General features: G+C 41.1%; 1 protein-coding gene across 1 annotated transcript in view; it reads left to right on the top strand.

Annotated features, from left to right (window-relative positions):
- NCOA7 (nuclear receptor coactivator 7) overlaps window positions 1-24,845 on the top strand; it is a gene marked incomplete at both ends in the record, with an annotated part of 59,570 nt that extends 34,725 nt beyond the window's left edge. The window contains 13 exons of the mRNA XM_082276714.1: window positions 1,175-1,254; window positions 2,077-2,184; window positions 2,949-3,047; window positions 4,096-4,221; window positions 6,966-7,150; window positions 8,549-9,603; window positions 11,018-11,186; window positions 17,958-18,105; window positions 22,029-22,157; window positions 22,300-22,452; window positions 22,970-23,065; window positions 23,714-23,787; window positions 24,710-24,845. Of these exons, the coding sequence (XP_082132840.1) occupies window positions 1,175-1,254; window positions 2,077-2,184; window positions 2,949-3,047; window positions 4,096-4,221; window positions 6,966-7,150; window positions 8,549-9,603; window positions 11,018-11,186; window positions 17,958-18,105; window positions 22,029-22,157; window positions 22,300-22,452; window positions 22,970-23,065; window positions 23,714-23,787; window positions 24,710-24,845 (2,558 nt within the window). The remainder of the gene's footprint in view (window positions 1-1,174; window positions 1,255-2,076; window positions 2,185-2,948; window positions 3,048-4,095; window positions 4,222-6,965; window positions 7,151-8,548; window positions 9,604-11,017; window positions 11,187-17,957; window positions 18,106-22,028; window positions 22,158-22,299; window positions 22,453-22,969; window positions 23,066-23,713; window positions 23,788-24,709) is intronic.
- Between the last annotated feature and the right edge of the window lie 1,242 nt (window positions 24,846-26,087).

The following is a 26,087-nucleotide window of genomic DNA, read 5'->3' as shown; positions in this document are numbered from 1 at the left end:
ATGTGGGCCAGCAGAAGGGTCAGGCGCAGCACACTGGGCCCCTCCTTGTTTCTTGTGTACATTACAGTGAGGCAGGTAGGTCCTCGCCCTTCCTTTTACTATCTGCCTCTTGCTCTCTGGAAATAGCAGAGATTGCAGCAAAGCCTGAATGCAAGTCAGAAGCCCTGCGCTGCCATTCCTTGTCCTTTCTTCCCTGATCTTCCAGAGCTGCTGGCTCGGACTACAGGAAGAGTCCTCCCAGGAGGACAGTGTGTCTCCCTGCTCCTGGTCCTGGCTGCTGGTTTTGCTGGGCCCAGCCTTGCCTTGTCTTCTTGCCTCTCCCCACCTTGTCCAGGCTGCAGCACCCTGCCGGAGGCAGCAGGACCTTTCTAAGGGCTTGGGGGCGGTCAGGTGGGGAGAGCCATGAATTGCCTCCTGGCACCCCATCCCCACTCCTGGAGCTGGGGCTGCATGCTGCCCTTGCCCCCCCCAGGTATGCGGGTCTGGGCTCTGGGTTTGGAGGGGAGCCCCGTGGGGCTGGGGCTGGCTGGGCAGCTGCATCCTCCCTGAGCCTTGGTTTTGCTCACACAGTGCTGTCATAAGTATGGGAAATTTCTGCCCTGCTCATGCTGCTGACAGCTCGCGAGTGCCTTTTGTGTCTTGCAAGGGTTTCTGCAGCTGCAGTGAGTTCTGTGTATTGCAGCTGATAGAAAAGGTCTTCTGCACAAGCTTTCTGCTTTCTCATGCTTGACTGTATAAATGCATGCTTTGCAGGACTCTTTGCGCACTTTTACCTTCAGAGTTTAAAGTAGTGTTTCAATATAACATACTTGTGGTGAAGTGGTGTGTAGCCAGTGCTTGTTGTGGTTGTACATTCACCTGATGGTACAAAGTACTTGTATCCAGCAGCTGAATTGTGTAGAAATCACAGAAGAAACCATGGGAGCAGCTGTGTATTGATATGGTATCATATATACGTTAACTCTTGCAGAGTTCCTGAATGATTACTAAACCTGCTGTACTTGATGAAGTTTTCTTGCCTTACAATGCAATTTTAAGGCCTAATAGGCATTTTTAATGTGTCCTCTTGTTCTTCTTCACAGCTTTAATTTGCACATACTGTAGATCTCTTTCAAAACATGCTGAAAGGCAAACATCTTGACAGTCAATTACTTGATTTTTTTTTTCTCTTTAGATGGCAATCAAAACAAAACCAATGAAAAGAAAGAGAAGAAAATGGTTTCTCAGAAACCCCATGGTACCATAGAATATACAGTAAGTACTAGTGTGTGGTGTGTTCATGCCTGCTTTTTGAAAGTGGAGCTGTTGAAGTTGAGAGGGAGGCAGTGGCACAAAACTGAAAGCACTAATACTTTCTCAGTTTGCACCTTTCTCAATAGGGATTGCCCCTATTGATACCATTCAAATACCACTGTATGGGGAGAGCTAGGGTCATGTCCTGAATCTCTGTTCAACCCAGGTTCTCTGCCTCTTGCAGCTGCCAGTTCCATTTTTCCTTCTGCATTATGGCTCTCTAGTAAAGCAATGGTTTTGTTATTCTGAAAAATACTCCCATTCTGTGGTGTTGCTTAGGTCATCAAGCAATTGACCTGTGCTTGATGAGATCTGTTTCCCTTAGTGGGAGCAGGGCAGCAGTGTGCTAGCTCTGCCCAAAATGTTTGTGTGAGCCCTCAGTGCATTATGCTCTCTACCATACAGAACCTCTGTGGAAGGTGGTATCCCAGCTGGAAACTGCACAAATGCCTGATGTGCTGGGGCAGCTGGAGGTGTAGTGAACTTTGCAGTGTATGACCTTGTCCCCCTTGCCAGACCAGTTCTAAATACGGTTGTGCTGCTTTAAAGTTTTAAGACAAAAGGAGAGGGACATCTGTAACACTTCTACATTTTATCTACTGTATAGTGTGAGAGAATACTTCTGTCCTTTTTTTTTGATACTGATTTATCTCTTAAGTTATTAAATAAATGGGGTGTTGAGTTCATCGAGTCTATTCCCTGCAAACAGTCTGTTAGATGGGTTTTAGTTCATGTGTGGTGCTGTGTTCAGTATGGTATCTTAGTCATCAACTCTTTCTTCAGGCTGGAAATCAGGACACCATAAACAGTATAGCATTAAAGTTCAACGTCACCCCAAACAAGCTTGTGGAGCTCAATAAGCTTTTCACACAGACAATTGTGCCAGGCCAGGTAAATCTTTTATTTATTTGGTTTTTTTAAAATACCTGAAACATGATTATTTGCTATGTATTTAAAAGCTTTTTACTACTTACATGTATCTTTTAGGTACTTGGATACAAGGATAATGGACAGTAATTTAAAGCCCTCCCTCAAAGTGAAACTCAACAGATTATTACTTGGAATTGATGTGGAGGAGAAGCTTTGTAATTGCCATATCTGACTTGTTATTTATGTACTGTCACTAAAGCTTAAAGATGACAAGCTCAAGAAGATAATACAGCTGTTGTAAGGGAGTTGAATTCTTGGGAAGTCTGGATAAATGCAATCTATAATGCATTAAAGAATTAGAGAGTTAGATACAGAAATTGAAACGGCTTTGTGCCATTATGTTGGGTATGAGTCAGTCTCCTGTAAGACGAGAAATAAATGGAGAGAGACTTTTTAGGAGAGTCCAGGACTGGAAATGCAAGTGTGGAGACTAACACCTGGTTCATGAAGAGCAGATCTCTACTTCTGCTTCACAGCCATGAGGAGATTGAAGTGTCTTGATTTGCCGATAGGGAAACTGAGGCACAGAGAGATGGTGTGACTTGCCTAAGAGTACCCAGCAGACAAAAGCTGGAATAAGGAAATTAGTTTTGTTTTTCTGAATGTTTTTAAGGTGTACATTGCAGATATGAGTGATCAGTATTGTGTTGTCTTTCTAATAGAACATAGTGAATAATATTCTAAAGCTTGTGCCTCACTGTTTTGAAATACCTGTTTGTATTTAGATTCTCTTTGTGCCAGAAACAAATGCCGGGAGGCTGTCTTCTAGTCCTGGTGCTCCTGTTTCTCCTTCATCATCAGATGCTGAATATGATAAACTCCCTGTAAGTCAAACATGGTTCACTGGTCTTAAACTCTCAAAATATTTTCTGATTCTGAAGCTGAGAATCCAGGCTGTGTAAATAGCAGGGGTTTTTTGCATTTACAGGCCTTGTGTGTAGTGTATTGTGTAAAAATAGTTTGCTGTACTACAAAGTTTACCATGTCTTAAAAATAACTCCAAATAAAGGGAATTCTGGGTGTGGAAACCTATTACAAGTTCAGTTGGGCCCTGAGTCTTATCAAAACTACTGAAAATAGTGTAGTGCATAATCTTTAAAGAATAAAAAGCTAAATATGAAAAATCATTTAGTGTTTCCTACTGGAGATTTTTATGCTGCTCTGCAGTCCAGAGCCTTGATCCTGCACTGGTGTCCTTGAACAGGGAGGCTGTTGGTTTAGTCTGAGCAGTCAGTTTCTTTCTAGTTAAACAAATTGTGGTGGTACCCATATACAGACTTTGGACAAGACTGCTGGATATAATCTTTGTGAAAGGCCTCAGCATAGCTGATCTTTCATTTTCTTTGGAAGGGTGATTTGCCATAATGATTTTTAGTACCTTTAAGCAGTTTATCTGCCTTTAACATCTTTAACATCTGCTGAGGTTAAAGTAATTAGTAATTTCAAATACATCACTAATCATAAGTGGAGAGAAGCTTGGAGTGAACAATTGTGTTTAACCTTACCCTTATGCCTCTGCATGGGGAATCACACCTGTGCTCTGTGAGCAGAGGTCTTCAGTGTGGATGATGTGTCAGGGCAGGCCCTCTCCCTAATGAGAGTGCATAACTGAATTTTGGTGAGCTGACCTGCCTTGTTTTTTTTTAATTTCTTGCCTCTTATTTGTGTGGAGTTTCTCTTAAGGTTACAAGGGGTTTTTTTCAATACAGGGTACTGTGGGAAGTGTACATATATACCTACATACATGACCATTGCTTTTCTTCCTTAAGCAAAAGGAAAATAATTGTTTGAATCTGGCATTTTAGTTTTCAGAAATATGAAAGTATATGATTCTGGTCCTGTTGCTCTTCACTGAACTTGTTCTTTTCTAAGGATGCTGATTTAGCAAGAAAGGCTTTCAAACCAGTGGAGAGAGTCCTGTCCTCTACTTCAGAAGAGGATGAGCCTGTGGTTGTCAAATTTTTAAAAATGAATTGTCGTTACTTCACAGATGGTAAGGTAGGTGGAACCTGATTTTTGGGCATTGTTTGAGATTCTCTTTGGATAAGTGAGCAATGAATACTGGGGGAGTCAAGTGTTCTTCATGTCTTTAAAGAATGTAAAAAGTTACATTGGCTTTATCTATTACTGCTGGTTTTGTTGGTACTGTGATAAGATGCTGTATAATTTTTTGTTCTCTTGGTTACATGTTGCTAGATACACAGAGAGAACTGCATTTCAGAGTTATGACATGTCAGGATTAGTTGTCCAGTTCCATCAAATTGAGCAACGGCTTTATAAAACGAGTACATGCCAATCCATTTCATTTATGACTTGAAGATAAATTTTAACTGTTTCCAGAGCAGTGTTTCCAGATATATTTATGTTGCTTCTATACTTGCTAATGAATGTTGTGCAAGCCTAATAAAAGGATAAATATTGCATTATGCAATCTTTTCTTTCTGTTTCTTGTAAGTATTTTTGTAACATATGCCAGGACTGCAATTCTAAATTACAGCAACTGTTTTAGAAGTAAAGGCACAAAGCTTGGGTAGTATTTAGCCCTCTTCTCAAGGTCACAAGACACTGTCTTCCTGAACTGCCTGCTTTGATATATCTGTCCTTGTTGACTCTGGTTACAGTTAGCTGTCTGCGTGTTTGGGTTTTCAAGTTCTCTGGAATTTATAACTCTGGAGATGCTAATCGTTGTTGTTTCAACTTTTTTTTTCCCTTAGTCCTGACTTTTGTAAGATGGATGTGTTTACACCTACAGTTTCTGGCTTCTTTTTGCATTGAGTGGTTGTAGACTGTGCTTAACAACTCTGCAATTTTACAGTCTGCTATTTTGTAGAACGTAACAGAGAACTACTTGATGTCTCGCATGTAAATTAGGGCAATACTGTCACTTTGCTATGTGATGCTTGTCAGGTGCAGAGGATACAGATCGCCAATTTTGTGGCTGCAGGACGGAAAAAGTAATTTGCAGTCAGAGCAATCAAAAATGAGATGGCTTCTTTGCCATTGTAGCTAAATCCCTTGTTGCCTTGCTTCCTGCAGTTGCTGGGTGGGAAGTACAGCCTACTGATGTATGGTCTTTCTGGCTTCTGGGAGAAGCCTCTGCACTTTGTTTTGATTCTGTCATCCAGACACAAACCGAGCTTGTCAACCGAGTCATACAGGAGAAGCAAATGGGAAATATGGACAGATTTTGCTTTATAAAAAAGCAGGCATTCATGTGCCTATTTGCCAGTGCCAAGCCATCAGCTTACTGTCACTTTCAGGGGGCTGGGGGTGGACAACCCAGTGTGTTGCAACCTTCCTAGAGAGAGTGTCCTGCAAGGAACAACTCTTCCAGGGGCAGTGGCAGGCCTCCATGGGCAGCAGGGGATTTCAGCAGTGTAGTGATTTCTCAGGTACAAGTGATACCAGCTCTTGTGATTCAGCTCTTTGTGAAATCACCCAAGGCAAACGCGGGGACAGAGAGACAGGAGCCTCGCTTGGCAGTTCCACAGAGGCAGCTTTTACTGTCCAGCAGCCCCTGTGAAGGGAAGGCCAAGGACAAAGGCTCCCTGATCAGGGGCAGAAACAGGGGCTTTTTATGGGAAAGGCAAGAGGTGGGGTAGAAACCAACCAGCCAACTGGGTACAGGCTATTACCATATAGAAACAAGGCAGGCTGGGGGTGGTTCACTTTCTCACCACGACCCAAGGAAGGTTGCTTGTCTGTGGGGAAAGTCATCTTGCCCTCAGGCCTCTCTCCTCCAAGGGAGTGCAGAGGGCTCCTGTGCCAAGGGCTCACAGCCCTCCACATCTTACTGCTTGAATAAAAAGCCCCACAAACCAAGTTTGTGGTCTTTTACCTGCCTGTTTATGAGCCTTCCTTGGCTTACCTTGCAGATGACCTTGGATAATAGTAGTATCTGCAGTGTGGATCATTCCAGTTAATCTGTGTATCCTATTTGTCAGATATCATGATTTACACACAGCTTCTGAGTTGGTCTGGTGAATTTTGTAGTTCATCTGGAGGAGAGGGTGCAGAAGCAAGACAGTGGAAATCTTCCTTTTCAACCTTGAAAAATGGTCAGTTGTCATGGATTGATGCTGAATAATGGCTGATGCAGCAGCCTTTTATCAAATCCATGGCTAGAGCACATTTTGAATAATTAAATGAGTCCTCTACAGCTGTGCAGAATATGCTTGGACCAATGGTAGGAGCTGTTTTGAGGTTAGGAAGAAGCTGTCTCAGATCCCTGTGTGAAGAAGGATTTTGCATCTACCTCTGGGAAAGTAGATCAAGGGAACTTATAATGTAGCTTGGCATAGTAACCTGGATGTTTCCATGAGTAAGACTGCATTCAGGTGTGCTGGTTGCATGTAAATTCGTGGATCAAATTAAGGTGGTTGCATCCAGAGTAAAACGCTATAATTTTTTTTTTAATAAATCCACTAATCTGTTTTGTCTGAGATTGATTAGCAATCACATTTTTAACTTAACAGCAGTCAGAATTGAAAGTTGAGTAGTTCAGATGTGCTTCCTTATCATCCAGGAGCTTGGATGTTACTAAGATATTTTTGTCTTTGCTCTCCTTACAATGTCTGACTTGATGCAATTGGAAAGCAAAGTATTTTGCTAGCAAACACTGCATGATACAGTATAAAGAGGCAGGAAAGTGGTTTTGCTTTTTAGGATAGTAGCCTAAAATCCAATACCCAATGATGAGTGCATTACATGTGGTATGCTGACTCCTTTTTCTCCTGTTTTAGGGCGTCGTTGGAGGAGTCATGATAGTAACTCCAAACAATATCATGTTTGACCCACATAAGTCTGATCCTCTGGTAATTGAGAATGGCTGTGAAGAATATGGGCTCATCTGCCCCATGGAGGAGGTTGTCTCGATAGCGCTCTACAATGACATCTCTCACATGAAGATTAAAGATGCATTGCCATCGTAAGGAGTGTTCTTCCCTGAGCTTACATTTGCAGATTATTAGTAAGGGTCATGGAAAAGGGCTGGGGGAGAGGGGAATGGAGAGGAGGAGTTTTACTGCAGCAAGAGTTAAATGCCAGCGAAGGTGTGATTCACTTGTGTTGTTCTTCCACTTTAGAACACTAAAGTGACATTAAACACAAATGAGTCATGAATATGAGAACCAAAGTGCAAAGGAGACCAGTACAAACCAGTAATTAATAAAAGCAGTTGTGGTATGCCATGGTTGGGCTCTCGCGCTGACCTGTCTCTAGGGCTATTTCAGTGGATGTGAAGAGGTTTAGATTTGGACCATTGTTGTGCTATCAGGACTGTTCTCAGAGGAGTATTTGAACCTTTTGAAGATAACAGCACCTTAGCTGCCATCTTCAGGACTTAAAAGAACCACCAGACTGTGGAATACTTCTATCTCAGAACCAGAAATACATTAATAGTTATAATCTATAATACATAATAGACCTTCTGGGGTGGGCTACTTTCATTTATGCACAGACCAGGCACTGCTTATCTATTTGTTCTAAGCAGGGTTTTGTTCTTAAAGGCAATACCTGCTTGAACAGTTAAATTCATAATTCCCTCCCTTTTCTCATTTCAAGAAAAACTTTCCAGTACTTGTTACACTCATTACTGGAGTGTTTAATAGCTTCTTAGCAACTTTTAAGTCATGAGGATCTTGTATTCTCATTCTCCTCAGACTTTTTAGCAGTAACGAAGGGCTCAAGTTTTATGGTGATACATTTTTTTCAGAATTTTCCATTTTGAAATGTTTTATGATTGTCCTGCTTTAAAAAGATATTTGGGGAAGCCTGCATTCAACAGTATATTTGAATAATGGAGACAAATTAAAGAAGAAAGCTACTAACTCTGTTGCCTGTTACTGTTTTGCAGTAAACGTGTTCAAACAGGATACATCTTATCTCCGATTTGTTTTTCTCAGAAATACATTTGTACTGACTAGGGAAGCATGGATGGTTGTAGATGTTGACTCATTGTCAGGTGTGGGAAATTACAGTACTCATATGATTTGAATTAAATTCCAGCAGCTAAATACATGTCCTGTGTTTTTTTGTTAACTGAACTTCTGATGACTTGCACATTCTTATTACACGTGTAACATTTCTTCACCCACGTGGCACAGTCTGCCAAGTGGTTTACTCATTTTTTATTTTGGTATTATGCTTTTTTCTCCATTGTCTTTAAAGTCACTTATTTCCAGTTCTGTATGTTTATTTTGGAGAAAGTTGTTTTTTATTGAGTTTCATGGTTTAAGTTAAGTTGATATTTAGTTTTCTTTTCATTTTTTTTCTGTTTCCATTTTGCTTTTAACATTGTATGTACATCCATCATTTTCCCTGACAGTGACATACCAAAGGATCTTTGTCCTCTGTACAGGCCAGGAGAATGGGAAGACCTGTCCTCTGAGAAAGATATCAATCCTTTCAGCAAATTCAAATCCCTTAGCAAGGAAAAGAGGCAGCAGAATGGGGATGCATCTGTTGCTCTGGGTGCCAAACAGATAAAGCCTTCAGATAAGGAAAAGTCTTCTGATTTTGAAGTTCTTCAGTCATCAGAGAGTACAGGCTCAATCAAATCAAAGTCTCTGGAGTTTCCCAACAACATCACTGCCACAGAACATTTGGAAAAGTTTGATGCGGATTCATGTACCAAGGACCCTTCCAGGGAAAAAAATGCTTCAGATACCAAAGAAAAATCCCCTCTAGGAGGAGAGGATGACTTAATTGAGCTGGAAAAGACATCATCTCGTATGGATAGAGGGTTGGACAGGAAAATCTCAGTAATGGAAGGCTTGCTGGCTGACCCCAGGGACTTGAGAACTAAGCAGCAGGTAACCAAACCTACTACAGAAGTCCAGGAGCACTTGACAGTTGATTCCTTGGAAAAAAAGGACAGTGTTGAACCTAAAGCTGACTTAGACTTAGAGCTGTGTGAAAAGCAAGATGTTATTCCAGAAGTAAACAAATGTGTCAGTTCCCCGACAGGTAAGGTGGAGACTGAATTGGACACTAAGAAAGAGCTAGAGAAAGATAAACTTATTGAATTTTACCTCAATAAAGATGGAAATGGGTCTCAGTCATCTGAAGACTTACACAAGGCTGAAATCCAGGAAGGTGAAAACAATAAAGCAATTGGCATAGACCTTACACTTAGCTGTTCAAAGTCCCAAGCTAATGAAGTCCATACAGTTAAAAGTATGGAGCTTGATTCCTGCTGTGTTGAAAGGAAAGCACCTTCATTAGAAATCAGCTCAGCAGCTGCAGAGGAAAAGGATCTGAAAGAGTCTGTGGACTCTTCATTAGTACCAGCTATAGACAAGACCTGTCAAGAAACACAGTTAGACAATCAATCAGAAATCAGACTGTGGCTGCTGCAGAAAATTCAAGTGCCAATTGAAGGTAGGTCTCTGGTTATCCTTGTTTCCTCTGAGACTTGGACAGCATTATGACGGTAACCTTTGAATTGATAGCCTTCTACTCTAGATTCCCTCTTTCTGTAATGCCTGGTCTCTTTTTTACTCTTTGTGTATTTCGATTTTATGTTATCTGCTATCTTCAAATTCTCTAAGCTTGTAGTTTGATAAGTAGCTTGTGTGCTCTTTCCACATTCATTGATCACTCTTTACATAATCTTTACTTCTGTTTGCTGGCTTTAAGAAGGACAGTGAGATGTCATCCAGTTCAGTATTGGCAGGGACACTTCATGGCCTAGGAATTGTCACTCCACATTGGTAACCCCTGTTGCCTCACTGAAGTCTGTCAGTGGGTTTCTGATAGTATCCAAAGTAATAGAGCACTGCTATGAAGGTACCAAAGGGTACCAAAGTATTCTTCACACTGTTGGTGTGTGTCTGGTGTCTCTCATGCTATGGAAACCCTTAAAGAAGTGATAAACAGGAATACATGTATAGTCCTACTGACTGATCACTTTTTTCCTGATTGGTCGTTGCGTTATCAGAAATAATTCAGGCTGTTCCAGGAAAGCACGTAACGGAATGAAATCTCTGTTCAGAGCGTGTGCACACATATTACCATTTCTATGGCAGCCCAGTGCCTCTAAGCACTAGTCTGTCCTGGAGTGTTGATGCTCCTCTCTGGGTAATGTAATGAACCAGTGGACATACCCTTGATTCATATCAGGTGGTGGGGGATGCTTAAAGTGGAAGTCTTTATTTTAAGAACAGTTTTTCTTAAAATGATTTTTCCTTTTTTTTTTGTAGGGGTTTATATCTTGCTGGTTGTATTTGGCTGTATGTGTATGCCTAAAACAAGGCAATCTCAGTGTGATTGAGGCTGTAGTTTAATAAGCAGGGGTTTTTTTTCATATTAGCAATTTAAGGAGCTTAAACTGCTTCTAGGCTTGGGTCTGTCTTGTGCAGACAAAAGGTGCTTGTATGGCTGTGTGGCTGAAAGAGTCAAGAAACTGATTGGGCTTTTTGTGTGTGTGTGCATGCAAGATTACCCATCAACTGGATGGGTTTTTGGGACCCAAACATGTCCCCTTTATTTGCCTGCTTCATGTTGCAGGCAGCACCCAGCCAGGTCATCTTACCTATTTCTTTACAGGGCTGTTCTGTACATAGCTGTATCGCTGAGGGGGATACAGGCTGTGACAAAATGGGAATAAATGGCCTCAGTTTAGGATGAACGTGGTTTTACTAAACCAGTTGTGCTGTTGAAGTCAGGTGTAATTCTGTGTATGGTGCCTCTGAGTATTCCTTTGCACAAGATTATTAATCTTGGTCACAGTGTTTTATCAGCTGCAGTATTTTACTTTCCTGTAAGCAGACCATTTCTCTTGTGTCTCATTCAGATATGCTTCCTTCAAAAGAGGAGAAGAGCAAGACTCCTCCAATGTTTCTGTGCATTAAAGTAGGCAAGCCCATGAGAAAGTCCTTTGTGTCTCAGAGCACGACCATGTCTCAACAATACAGTAAAAAGATAAAGCAACCAGAGTACTGGTTTGCTGTTCCTCGGGAAAGGTAAGCTGCACTCCTCTTAGCACAAAAATGTCTGTCTGCTACTTTTTAAATCTGTAGTGCTTTCTAGAGTTGAATCTGACATTGCCTGCATGGTCCAAGGTATGAAGTGCAGCAGGGATGCTGAGGGGTGCCCTCATTTCATTGCATGCCAGTGACATAAAGCAGTGTTTATTTCTGGTCTAATATGGCTCTCAGTAGGAAGAAAAAAGGGCTCAGGTGCCACTTGAAGATGGAAAGAGTGATATAAGTGCAACTAACATATAATAAAAATGGGAGATGATCAGGGTTTCAGCTGTAGTCTAGGAAGTGAGGGAAAGGGGGAAAAGGGAGCAGTGGCTGGAGCATCATAAAATGCACTAAGGTGTCAGTGCTTAAAAAAATAGCTATTTCATATGAGCAAAGGGCATCGTGTGGGAAAAGGGAGGCACTCCTAACTAAACAGGTTATTCTGTGTGAGTATTTCTGTCTTTTGTCCCATTAAAAAATAGTCCCTTTGCAGTAAAATCGAGGAGCATAACATGTGTTCCTGTAGATGTGTATTAATGCATAAATAGTACTCTAGAAAAAAGCAAACAACAAACTAAAAAAGTGGAGGTCTGTGATTTTCCACATAAATCACCTAAGAATTTTCACTGGCCGTGAGGAATCAAATATGTGATCCTTTTCTTGACAGAAGGCAGCTAGAGCAATTCTCTGGTCTGTTGATGAACCAAAATCAGTAATTCTGGTAAATTAGATACCAGGAAGGAGGAATCTGGACTTGTGATCCATCTCAGAGGTGTCTCTTTCAGATGCAGTCAATTTTCTAAAAATAATTTTTATTTAATAATTTTAATTTCAAATGTGTAGCGTGTGTTGATTTAAGTGTTTATATTTTTTGTGGTTAAAAAAGGAGTGTTTTGACTGTCTGTAGTAGTGTGGAAGTTGCTGTCCTAGAACTCTTCGTGGAGGAGAGGGAGAGGTTTAATCCAGCTGGAATGTGGCCCTTGGGAGAGTAGCTGGATAACTTTTGGGTTGCTTGCTATCTGCGGATCCCAGTCCTTGACTCCTCCGGGATTGCAAAAGGGTGGGTTCAGAAAATTCTAGGTTAAAGTGTGAGGAAATACTTCAAGGAGTTGAAGTGATGCTGCGATACAACACAAGGTCAGTTACTGCTTTGGGGATAATGTAGCTAACTGTGAATAAAGCTGCTGAGCTGATTGAGGTCATCTCTAATAATTGCTCTGTGCAACAGGTAAATCTATCAAGCTTCTTACCACAGACTTGGAAAACAGCTTTTCTGCTTGCCCTTTTATGAGCAGAAGCTTTCTGAATGGTGAGCAGACCTAATCCATATATAAACTGAAGTGTTGACAACTGGTTTGTATTCCAGTTTTTATAATAAGGAAAAACTAACTTCTGCAGTGAGCTGCTGCAGCAGCACCTGGCCATGCTGGCTGACAGACGAGAGCTTTGATGTCAGGGCTGCTGTTTGGATCTTGATCAAAAGTAGTGGTGAATGACTGGTTGTAAGACTGGGTCTTTTTGGTGCTATTCATGCCTGTTTTAACATCACAGATTTGCATGAAAGATCAAGTAGAACTTGGAGTAGAAATTAAATGTGAGACCCACTCCTTTGTATTAATGCAAGACATGTCTTTGCCTCTTGAACAAGACAGTGTTTTCTCCAAGCTCTTGGATGCTTTCCCAAAGCAAAACACAACACTTCTACCTGCTGGGGATATTCTTGCATCAGTATTGTATAGAATATAAGCATAAGTGTTGCATTTTGAGAGTGCCATGAATAGTAGGTTGTTTGGGATAGCTTTGCAATGTATTTTAGACAAAATGTGAGATAATTTACTAAATTTTAAACTATTTGGAATGCAGTTTATATTCATGTGTAAATGTCAAGAATATCACTCTCATCTTGTTGGCCACAAAGCAGAATAAATAAAACACTTTGTCCAGTCACAGTAGCTTGTACAGCATCTTAATGCTTTGTAGTAACTAAAAAAAAAAAAACCCAAAATCAAAAAAACAGTCCAAACCTGGAGAGAGATTTTGAAAAAAATTGGTCTGCATGTCTATATTTAATGTAAGCTAAATCTTCCTCTGATTTGCCTTTAATTACATTTTTTCCACAGTCACAGTGTTTGCTGTTAAAGCAGCTTCTGTCATCAGTTGTGAAAACAGCTCCATTTTCAGCCTGGGCCCCATAGCCCACAGCTCCCAGCAGAGCTGCTCTTCCGTGTGCAGGCTGCTGCTGCTTTCTCAGCCCAGTACTTTCAAATTTTTTTTTTTTAATTGGAAGCCTCTGGAAGCTTTATTAATACAGAAAGAAGAACTTTGAGGCTGATACTCTTTATAAAGGCTGTCACTAAATCTTAAGTCTCATTTGCCTTTTGTGCCTGCTTGTAGGTATTGTCTCTCCATGCGTGGCTTCCCAGGCGCTGCATGTGTCCTGGCACACGTCGCCCCGAGACCAGCACAGCATGGCTGAGTTAATCAGTGACTGCAGCACTGCTTTGTGCTGCCTCCTTGGTCACAGCAGTGCTCACCTCAGCACACAGAGCGGGTGCTGGGCATCTTGAGTTGCCTTATATACAGACCGCTCAGTGCAGGGCGGCTTCTTGCCAGGTTCAGCTGAGCAGAGGGGCACCCATGCTCTTGGACACGAATAGAGAGATTGACTCTTTTACTGGGAAGTTTTGCAATGGGTACAGCTCACAGTATTAGAGGGTAAGTCTGTGTGTGCTCTTACGATGTGGATTTATGTTTAAATGGTATGTAGATTTCCCACCCTAGTGGATTTTGAGTAGTAGTAGTTCAGTAAGTAGGTCACACATTTCCTCAAGGCCTTGCAGAGGAAAATGCCTTGCACCAAGACAGAGATAGTAATGCAGAATTTCTCTGATGGTAAATAATAGCATTGACTAGTTCCTCAGTCAAGAAGTAAAACTCTTTAATTTTCCATAGTGTAAATTTTGCAAACAGGTTTGGTTTATGAATGTGTAATTCGCACTGAAGTTGATGTAAAAGACACTGCACTGAGATCATGCTGCTGAGAAGGCATCCACTTTTTTCAAGTTTCTTTCTTGAAAGCAGACAGATTTTCAAGGAGGAAAAGTGAGAGGAGTTGTGGCTTTTTTCTCTCTTTCAATTTTAGCACCCTGCCCCGTTGACCTTTTTGGTTTTGGGTAAGTTTTGGTTTGGTTTTTGTTACTGTTTCTGTGCGATTTCTTTTTCTAGAGCAAGATATTACTGGGTTGTAACTCCTGCTAGTGTGTAACAACCTGTAGTTAACACAGTTGAAGCTGAGACCTAGAAGAACTTGCAGCACAGCTGTCTGGAGTCAGTACTTAGATGATGCTTCCATGCACTTACACAGGGCTTTGCATAAAGGGACAATGATTAACAAGATCCTGTTGCTGAAGGATCATTCTTCCATGCACCTGTTAGTGGAATGGAACAGGTAGCATAAAACTTAGATTTAGAATCCTTTTAGAATTAGCCTTCTACAAGGAGAGTACTCTTAGATTGCTAATAATAAGATCTCAAGCTGTACAGAGGAAATCTATGAAAACCTGTTCGTATCTCTAGCTTAACGTCTTATAATGAGGGGTCACAGAAGTCTGTAGAAGCTCATAAAAGCATATGAGGGCTTACAATACCTCAGCCCTCATAAGATTTGTGAAGAATCATCATTTAGTCAGGCACATTTATAACAAAGTCATGGGACGTCTCTGGATTAATTTCTTTCTCTGGGCCAGGAACAGTGGTTGGACTTAGAGCCTTTTGAATATTTTCTTTCTGGAGTTACTGACTTCAAGTTTCTATAGTTGTCTCTTTCCAAGTACTTTGTTTTATTGATGTTTCCCTGTTAGTGCATGATACACTCATAAGCATGTGATCACCAAAACAGCTATTGAGTTCTAGGATAAATTTTCTTGCAGCTGTCAAGTTGGCTGTAAGAAAGTTCCTCATGAAGTGGTTTTTCAATTTAAAAATTGGCTCAAATGTTTTCAGTTGTGAGCTTGGAAATACCACTGTAGCATAATGCTAGAATTTTATTAGCAGAACATCCCTTTTCAGAATGACATCACCTTTATAATCACCTATTTCTATTTTATTCTGTTGCTTCTTAAATCTGGAGTGTCTGGATTTATTTATCAACTGTCCCTTGCAGAGGAAAAACTTAGTTTATATACTACTTAAATAAACTGAGCATATACAAGTGCCTGGGACCTGACAGGAAGTGTTCTGAGTATATTGAGGAAGTTGGTTGATGTTATTACAAAGCTGCTTTCTATCATCTTTTGAAAGGTTCTGTTCACCAGTAGTGTTCCTTAATAATTGGAAAGACAAATGTTGCAACCATTGTCAGAAAAATCAAGAAAAATATGTGGGAGGACAGGGCAGTCAAGCTTCACTGAGAGGAACGTCCTTATAGACACCATTCCAAGCACATAGAGGGAAAGAAGTCATCAGGATCAGCTGTCATATATTTACCGAGGGCAAATTGCTTTTCTACTGACCAAATAACTTTTCTGTTTGAGATTGCTAGCCCCTTGAGCAAGGAGAGAGCAAAGGATTGTTGTTTTACCATCACATTACTAAGGCTTTCAACACAATCTTCCGTAGTATCCTTATAGCCAAACTGGCAAGATGTGACCTGGACAGGTAGGTTACAGCTGGTTGTAAAACTGGCCGGACCATTGGGCTCAAAGGGTTGGTAGTTAGTCTGAGTGGCATCGAGGTACAAGCGGTGTGCTTGGGGACTGATACTGTTTAATGCCTTCATTGGTGACATGGCATTGAGACAGAACACACCTTTGTCATTTTGGGGAATGACACAAAATTTGGGGAGTGCTCATAATTGGAGGGCAGGGCTGCTGTTTAGAGGGGCCTCAATACAATGGGCTGACAGTTCAGAAAAAGCAAATGCAAAAGTTGTGCACCTGGGATGGAGCAGTCCCTGCAGCAGTAGGGTGGGGACAGGTGGCCTGGGGAGTAGCTCTGCAGAAAAGGAGTTGGGGAAGTTGAGAGCAAATGGAGCATGTCAGTGGTGTGTCCTTGCAGTCATGAAGGCTTTGCTTCTTGCTGGCTCAAGTAAAGAAGAACAACCAAACAACCTGGGTGGTCATTATTCCCCTCTTCCTTTTAGACACTTGGTTAAAAAAAGAAGGTGAGGGGACAAGAAAACGAAAATGTAGGATGGCACCAGACCCTTCTCAGATCACGTGCTACATGCTTCAGAGGAGATCATGATTAGGTAAAAGAGAAAAAAACCCAGGAGACAGGCTATGCATGGAGAACTTGTAGAATCACTGTTGGAGATTTTTCCAACTTCAAATGGACAAGAATGTGCAACCTCCTCTAACTTGGAAGTTAGCTCTGCTATAAGCAGGAGCTGGCCTAGATGATCTCCAGAGGTGGCTTAAAACATAAATTCATTCTGTGATTCTGAGATACAAGTGTGCTGCTCTCCTTCATCCACCTGCATAAACGTTCTTTCAAACTGATCTTAGCCAGACAGCAGCAACCACTATTTTATTGTCCTTTCTTAGGGATTTGTAGGAATTATGTAGTTAGCTTTCCGGAGTAGGACTACTGTATGTTAAAATACACAGTGCTCAAGTCAATTTTCTCTTTCAGTTAAAGCTCAAATTAGTTAGCAGAGATCATCAGACTGCTCTTTCTGAAGCTTCTGTGAGCAATGCTAATTTATTCCTTTTTCATTTCCATGATGAAGCAAAGTAAATCCTTTATTCTTTTTGTAGACTCATTTGAAAAAATCTGGAATTATACTAGTGATCCTAACAGGTTGTAACGGTGCTGAAATGGTATTTTAAGATTATTTGTGCATACATATAAATCCAAGTAACTTGAAATATGGGGGGGGGACATGTCTAAATTTCTCTAAGGTTTTTTCTCTTTTCTGTTGATCAAGGCATTGCTGGATGTAACTTTCTGGTGAAAAGCTGAAGAAAGATCCAATGTCATAAGCGCTTACTATCTTTCTATCTGCCCTCTTTACTGTGGGTCTGGTTTTTCTGTTGGCAGTTCAACTTCTTGTATAGTGGATCCACTGTTGTATTGCTGTTTGAAATTGCGTGTGTTCATTTTAACTTATTACATTAATTCCTTCTTCAGAAACTGTTTCATGGTTTGTTATGGATGTTGTAAAGGAACATCTTTTTAAAGACAGTGGCTGAGAGCTGACTACATTTATGTAAGAGCATGTGCTGCTGGTACTATATCATTAGCAAAGCTGTCAGTAACAGCTTATTTTCATAATGCTAAGAGAATGAAGATTGTTTTGTGGTTAGCCCCTATAACTTTTAAAGGGCAGCTAGAACTGTAGTGTAGACATCACTGGTGATCTCATGGCTTGTTTTATGCTGGAGGTCAAACTAAATGGGTAAAGTGAATGTTTTATGGAGTCAACTTTTGGGAGTATGATGTAATATCAATCAATTTGACTTCTTAATATGAATTGTGTGGGACTGGACAAGCCACACTGCTTTACCATGATGCTTTGGTCTTGCATATAGCAAAGGAAGGAGAAAAATACATTGTGGGGAGTGAAAACAGAGAAGCCTTGAAGTGGTTCAGGCTCCCAGGTAGAGGGAGCTGTTGCTTTGTGTGGTAAGTGAGGGTGGAGGTACACAGGTATCCTGTTTGTGTGGTTGTCCCTGCTTTGTCATTGGGCAAAACCTCTGTGCTACATGACAGTGTTGTATTCATGGACCACTGAGCAATGGTTGTCTCCTCCTCTTCTCTTCACAGGGTGGATCACTTGTACACATTTTTTGTTCAGTGGTCACCAGAAATATATGGGAAAGATGCCAAAGAGCAAGGTTTTGTTGTGGTAGAAAAGGAGGAGCTTGACATGATTGACAACTTCTTTAGTGAGCCCACTACTAAAAGCTGGGAGGTGAGTCCTTTCTGCCTTTACATGAAGCATGTGCATATCAAGTACGCATCCCTGTGCTAAGAATCTCAGCAGTTGTTATTTTGAGGATTTTCATGGTGTTCCTTTGTAGCAGTTGCTGCTTTATATAGTCTTCTTAAGGCTTGTGTCTGTCTCAGAAATGTACTCATATTCCTTCAGTCTTCCTTTTTTCTCTCCCTAGAAAGAGCAGGTAAACAACTAGGAGCTCTCTGGTGTGCAACCAGCAGAAGTTGTGTAAATATTTTGACCATGTGATACTAATCTTTTGCAAAGCTATACGGGCGTATGTTGTCAGCATTGCTAAATTTATAATGTGCTTCCTAATGTATTTATGTGCTGTAAATAAAATCTTCAAAATCTATATATGCACGTAAACACTAACCCAGACCCCTGTGTGCTGGTTGAAATGGATTGGTGCGTGGTGATGAGCCAGACCCGTGCTTCTCTGGTGCACGCAGCAGTGCTGTTTGAATATTGGGTGTAAGTGGGATAAGTTTTATCATTGGACTTTGGCTTTTTCATGTGTGGTCTTTTGCAATCTATTTTAACCACTTGGCATGCCTGATGCTTGTTATGTCTTTCTTCTGCATAAAAAGCCTACTTTCTAAGAGAAATAAGCTTGCACACCTTTAAAAAAATCATATTTCTGAATGCTCAAACACTTTCTTTGCTAAGGATATGGAATAAATGAAAAAGATGAATCCCAAAGTGGGAAATATCTTGATGGTGATTAAAAAAGTTATCTGATTATTTGTCTTAAACATAAACTTGTTTTCTTTAAATTCTACTGCCCTCTTTTTTTTTTTTTTTTTTTTTTGAGTATTTTTATCAAAGTATGTTCTGTTGAAAAATGGATCTTGGAAGTGGGACTTGTCATTTGAAATGCAGCAACTTCTATTCCCAAGGAGCTAATAGTTTTGCAGTTTTGTAGTTTCTCAATGTTGGTGCTTTGTGAACTGAAAGATGGGGGAAAAAAAAGAAGCTTTCCTCGTGTTGCTTAGAGCTGAGTGCAGTCATACATCGCACAAGATTTCACTGTTCAGTTATTTGCATGCTGTTTTCATAAAACCAAAACGAAGGAGAGTCAGTGATCCGAAGAACAGATGTAGGAGAGATCTGGCCACACTGGGAGCTTGTCTCTCACTGTTTTATTTAGATATTTATTGGAAGGAAGAATTAGCTGAAAACTGCTTTTAGAGGTGTGTCTCTTTTATTTGTAATACATTCCAGCTTTACCAATTTAAAGTAGGGCTGCCAGGAAATCTCTATTGAATAACGTCCAAATTTGGGCATGATGACTGTGAAAGTTTCACTCTCCCTTGCGGGGAAACAGAAACTCTTAATTGTAGAGAAGTATATAAGCAATCTTATCACAGCATGCCATGGCCAGTAGCTGTCTGTCACACTTGTGGCTGAGAACTCTGCCACTAGAGCAGGGGTAGAGTAGTGGGTACTGCAAAACAAACTGCTAGATGATGAAACAGAGACAAATGCCTTTGAATATTCGAATTGTTTACTGTGCCAGACCGGACCAGGAGGAACCTTTTGTGGAGGTATGTTGAATTGTTTCCCATGTGAACAGTGTGAATCTGATGACAGTACTTCTGTCCTAGCAATAAATGTGCTCTGCACTCAGGTAGGGGTCATTTCCACCTCAGGTATCTTCCTTCCTCAGTCCTATAAAATCTTTGAAAGATTCTGTAGATCTGGTTTCTGTAGTGGTCGATTCTTTTCATCCATTTCTGCTTTTGTGTGGTCTGTAAATACCTGATCTTGCAGATGCCTCCTTCTACAGTTGTTGACTGAACTTCATTCACATGTGCAGTTCAGAGACTGAATAGGTGTGTATACAGAGAAGAGGGGGGGCTTGTCTGTCTCTGGAGTCAATTTACAACTGTTTTAATAGGTTTTGCCTGTGTGAGTTTGGTTGTATTTTGCTACAGATACCTCTTGTTGGTTGATTTGCTCTGTTGGTTGATACTTTTCCCCCACTCCTGACTATCCTAAAAGATAGTCATCAAAAGGGGAGTTGGGTACTTTTGATTTAAGGTGAAAAAGGTGTTAATTGAAAAAAATATATACAATAATGGTGTGGGAGATGAGGAGGGGAGGCAAACCACTCAGAAGGTGAAAAAAGAACAATGATAAAAGTAGAAAGATTGTTTCTTTGAACAGTTTGTTGTGGGGTGGTTTTTATTTTTTAATTATCCTAATTTTGCAGTGCAAACCTTTCCTGAAATTGACCATATGAAAAATTTTCCAGCACAGGATTATCTGTGGTCTCAGAAGAAGAGGCCAGAGGGACAGGATGAAGCCGTAGAGCTCTTGCAGTATCTTGGGCAGGAATACCTGTAACTGCTCAGATGTGCAGGGGCACATAGCAGTGTTAGTTCTGCAGGCTGGATCTTGCCTTGTGATCCTGCCTTCCTCACTTTTCCTGACCCTGCATTATTGGAGTGCCAGTGCCCAGGTGCCCTGCTCAGCTCCAAGCAGCTGCAGGAGAGCATGGGCTGGACTTGAGTGCATGCAATGTGTAGCTCTCATCCCACTGGGGATGCCAGGTGTGACTGATGGTATTAGGGCTGTGTGAACTCACTGGTCCTGGTCGTCATGAAAAACTTCTGTGCTTTGTTGTGTGGTTAAATCCACAGCTGGAGTCAGTCCAGTGCATTTGCTTTCTCGCCTGAGGGGTAGGTGTGTGTAGGACCTCCAGGCATCTCTTCCCAATTGTCTCTACTGTTGACAGCTTCTGCAAGTTCAACCAGTGATAGTGAAGGCATGGAGCAATTATGCAAAACTTGATCTGTGTGTAACATGAAAGCCATTTGGAAGCCTCATGGGCAGCACAGTGGGCTCTGCAGCTGCATCATGAGATTCCTGCTCCAAGACAAGACCACTGTGGTGATACACTCATGGAAGGAAAAGGAGGTTTATGGTTTCCTGTTTGTTTTGTAGCTAGGCCTCATTGCTTCCTCTTTTCTTTCTTGTCAGCTCCATTTTGGAGCTTTTGCTGTTGCTTCCTCTGTGCCGTGGTAGCACCGAGCCCCAGCCAAAGCCCCACTGCTGCACACAGTGAGCCTCATCTCACCTCCCACTGCTGTGCAGAGCTGAGGCTCCTGGCACTTGCCAATTGCCCCGAGCTGCACTGAAGGGTTGGCAGCTTTCCAGCTGTGCCAGGTGATGCCCTCTGCCAGCCATGAGGCTGAGCACCCCAGCAGCAGCTTGTCCAGAGCCAGGACACCTGGACTGCTGCTGCTGATGGGTGAGGTGATTTCCTCCTCTCTGCAGGGAGCTCTGGGCACTATCGGTGCTGCCAGCCTGGAAGCTCCTGCCCCATGCCACATTTGGGCTCCTGTTTGCTACTCATGCCACGTGGAGTCCAGAGTTTGTCCCCTGTCTCTCTGAGCACCTTGTAGGTTGTTGAGTCCTTTTATAGACAAGCATTAGGTGCATGGTTTTGCATGCTCATTTTATTTCTAGCTTTATGGGAAAAGTTAGTGGGACTTATCTGTATCTACTGGAGAGAAGTCTGTGCTTTGATTTTTAAGTATGTCAATTCAAACCTGATATTGGAAATATTTATATGGACTCACCTTTTAAAATATTACAATATTAAAAAGCCTTAAAGGAATAAACAGAAGTTTCCCAAGAGCTGTTTGGTAATTTTCAACTAGGAATATATTTTATGAAGACCTTGACTGTGCTGCAGTCACAAAGACACCTTGCCAGTTAAGGTTTTCCCCATTTTCTTATGGGTACCTATGCTTGATAAAACCATCCCATATGGTGGTTTTGCTCCATAAAGTGTGACAGCCGAGGAGAAAGCTTTAAATTAATTGACTTCAACAGAGGATTGATGGTGTAAGAGCTGTGCTTTAGGTTGGACACTTGTTCTCTTGCCACAGATCATAACTGTAGAAGAAGCTAAACGACGCAAGAGCGTTTGCAGTTACTATGAAGAAGAAGATGATGATGATACTTTGCCTATCTTAAAGCATCACAGTTCTCTCCTGGAGAACATGCACATAGAGCAGGTATGGCTGGAAAACCCTCAGGTTTCCTTCAGCAGACAGCAGATGTGGTGTTGTCTCTGTCGAGTGTGAGAAGGAGAATAGGCTGGGGCAGTGCCTGTGTTGCTTGTGTAACCATTTCCCTCATTCCCTGCCCCCTGCCCAGCTTGCCCGGCGCTTGCCCGCACGGGTGCAGGGCTATCCGTGGCGCCTGGCATACAGCACGCTGGAGCACGGCACCAGCCTGAAGACTCTGTACCGCAAGTCGGCTTCTCTCGACAGTCCCGTTCTCCTTGTCATCAAGGATATGGACAACCAGGTAAGGAGCACTTGTTCTGGGGGGGTGGAGCTGAAAGGGAAACATCATGAAAAGTGATCATTATGAAATGCTACTCAGGCTGTGAAGTGATGTCATGCCAAAATAAGACATTGGTGTATTCTTTTCTATTTTCTACTGCCTAAACTTGAATTACAGCTGCCAAGTACTTCAGCACTAACAAAGGCTTTAGAATTGCAATGAGTGCAGTAGTGCCTTTGGAAGAACCTCTCTTAGGTATCTCAGTTAAGCTGTGACAAACAATGCCTCCCTGGAGGTCTCATTCTTCAGTAGCTCCTAGAGTCAGCAATCCTGCTGCCATTGTTGTCATCTGGCTTTTAACTTGCAGAATACAGAAGATGTGGAGGAATACTTGCACATCTAACACACTTCACTAGTTGGTTCTTCTAACATGAAAATCAGCTCAGTTGATCTTAGAAAGTACTTTGAAATGTTTGGGATTTTTTCTCTTGGATTTTGCACTGTCCACAAAAGTAATGTAATCATTTTATTCTGACAGATATTTGGAGCGTATGCTACACATCCCTTCAGGTTTAGTGACCATTACTATGGCACTGGTGAAACATTCCTCTATACATTCAGTCCACATTTCAAGGTAAGTTTCTCAAATAAGATTTTTTGGGTTCCACTTCTAAAACATTTATGAGATTTTTATGAAGACAGCATGTTTGAGTGTAGAAGATGTGCCAGATGTTGATGAATGCAGTTAATCATTCACTGCTTCAATGCAATACTTTAAGCAGAAGTATCTGTAATTATCTGAAGAGAGGACAGTCTGTAAAGGTGAGGAGAGGGTTTTAAGTAGATTGAAGGGGGAAGCAGGAAGGAGTTAAGGAGTGAACTGTCACAAAGATTCACCTTGGAAGGCAATGATATCAAGAACAGAATATAATTTCATGCATTCTTAGGATCACAGTGACAACAAAACAGAGATGAGTGCTGCTGAAATACTCCTTAATGCTCATGGCTTCTGCACATTTTCCATATTGAACACATTGTTCCTTTTTAACAGGATACCACTTGATTTAGAGAGGGAAGCAGAGTTTAAAATATGGACTAGAGTGCCTTGTTCATAGTTTTAAGTATGTACTGATCTTTTACTTTCTACCTTACCTTTTCCCCTTCCAAAGAACAAAATAAAAGATGACCACACCTTTCAGCTGCTAAGAGTAGGTGCCCAGTAGTTTGAGAGTACAAGAATCCTCACAGTCCAAACATATTCGTGTTTTTTTCCCCTCCTCAGGTATTCAAATGGAGTGGAGAGAACACCTACTTCATCAATGGAGACACTACCTCTCTGGAGCTTGGAGGTGGCGGGTGAGTGAGTGTTTGGTTTTCAAATCATATAGCCAACTTTTTTTTTTAAATTTTAAATGGATGGAAATAGGGACAATGGTAGGGACAATAAAAACTTACCAGTAAAATGGCTGACCTTACTTCTAGTAAACTGTTTAGAGAAGATACCTCAGCAATCTGATTTCTGTTACAGACTGAGAGCAGTTTTGTTTGCTTAGAGTTGCTTGATGTTAGGCAAGTAGGGTTTGTTGCAGAGTTGTTTTGTTAGTTGGGGTTTTTTTAGCCAGGAACAAAACAGATGTTTTGGGTAGATACATCACTCACTGCTGAAGAGGTTTGTCACTGGAAGATAATCCCTAATGGCAATTTTGCCATCGGTTTCTAGGGTTTATCACATGGTCCTTACTAAGTTTTTTTCTGTTGATGCACAGAGCAAGAATACAGACAGGGCATAATCAGGTCATGAGTTTCAAAGGTCAGTAGGTAGGAAATCAAGGGCTAAGGCTGTACAACCAACTAAAGCTTATTTGGAGGTTGCACCATGGGACAGCTAGGCATGGTTTGCATCGGGAGTGGATAAACTTCCCTCCTCCTTTCTAACCAGAAGGTGCTCTGTCCACATCCAGACAGCCAGGGAAGGGACCCCAGGGTCTGTGCCCTGGTGTAGCCACAGCTGGCAGTGCGAGCAGCTGGGTGGCCCATGGGCTGCGGGCACTCACAGGGCCCTACGCACTGCTCCACTCACTGGAGCAAACAAAAGCAAGGGGACTGCTCCACGAGCTTCTTGGTGAGTGCTTTGCCAGGACTGAGCCCTTTGCATTTGGCCCAAGAGATCCTCAGAGTCACTTAGATTCCTCCATATCACTTCTTTGAGTGTTTATACAACTTTCAGTGTTTTTACTGTTCTGTATAACACCAAATTTGTTGTGTATTTCCTTTCTAGTGGCCGGTTTGGTTTATGGTTAGATGCAGATTTGTATCATGGGCGAAGCAACTCCTGCAGCACCTTCAATAATGACATCTTAACTAAGAAAGAAGATTTCATAATACAAGATGTAGAAGTATGGACATTTGAGTGAAACACTGACTGCCTTAAGGACTGGATCCATTAGGCACTTAAAAGCTACCCAGAAGGTGCAGGCTGCCTCACCACATTACACGCTTTTTCCTCAAGTTTGTACCAGAGCATGACTACGCAAAAAAACCAAACAAACAACCCAAGAATAAAAGAATTGGTTTTGAGAGGCAGTAAGACCAGTAAAAGATCACTCTGAAGTGTTTTTTACTTCCTCTTCCAGCACTCTTCCATTGAAGATACAATGCTTATGAAAATGTTCATGATGTACAAGTTGAAAACTTTTTATGTAACTGTGAAAAAAATCCTGTGGAAGAACTATAACTGTCTAGTACATTCCATGTGTATTTATGTTCAACATGCAAATGCTGACCAAAAATAAAAGGTTACTTTACCAAAATCTACAGCATACTATTTGTCATGGAAAAGAATCAGAAATAGGTGTACACAGCACTTAAGGGAACATGTTTTTAAAATTATTTTATTTATTGTTATTGTATAATATATTTTTTTTGTAAATGTATTAGCTATGAGTTTTTTTGTTTAATGTTTCAAATCACATTTTGATAAATAATTACTGTTGAGGTAGGTTTCTTATGCATTGGCATTTATTCTGAATCAATTTATTTGATTTCTGAAGTTAATTTTTATACTTTTATTTTGTAAATGAGATTCGGTTTTCATTATACCCTAATTAGAGGGTTTGTTTTCCTGGCAGAAACACTTGAGTGCATAATTCTGTTTCACTTTCTTTTCCTGAAATGAGGGAGAAGGTGGATAGTACCTTTTCTTAACTGTGCTGTCACATTCCTGTTAATAGATTACTATTTTGGCAGTGTATGGACACTAGGCAGCTGCCCCCTAGTGTAGACTTTATCAGTTCTGTTGCAGTCCACAGAATTGGGATAGCATGCTCTGAGCACCTGCCCGAGTATTATTTGACTGTTTATGAAGGACATTTCTAAGAGAGAACTGTTTTTCTGTATCACCACCAAGTGATTCAAAATAAGCCACCCACTGTGCTTTTATGAGCATTTCTCTACAAATTGAAGAATTTGTTAAGGAGAAAATACAACTGAGATTTAGAGAAGAAAGTTCTTTTCCTAACAGGCCAGGTCACATTAGTGTAAAACTTGCTTTCCTAATAATTACATATATAATTTCCTTTAAAAAAAAATACTTCAAGCAGCAGTCTGGTTTAGGATTTGACAGCAACTAAATATTCTTGTTTGTTTTTCATGAAATT

Source organism: Coloeus monedula, assembly GCF_965178545.1.
Source record: "Coloeus monedula genome assembly, chromosome: 2".
NCBI lineage: Eukaryota > Metazoa > Chordata > Aves > Passeriformes > Corvidae > Coloeus > Coloeus monedula.
This window is presented reverse-complemented; position numbering and strand designations above follow the sequence as displayed.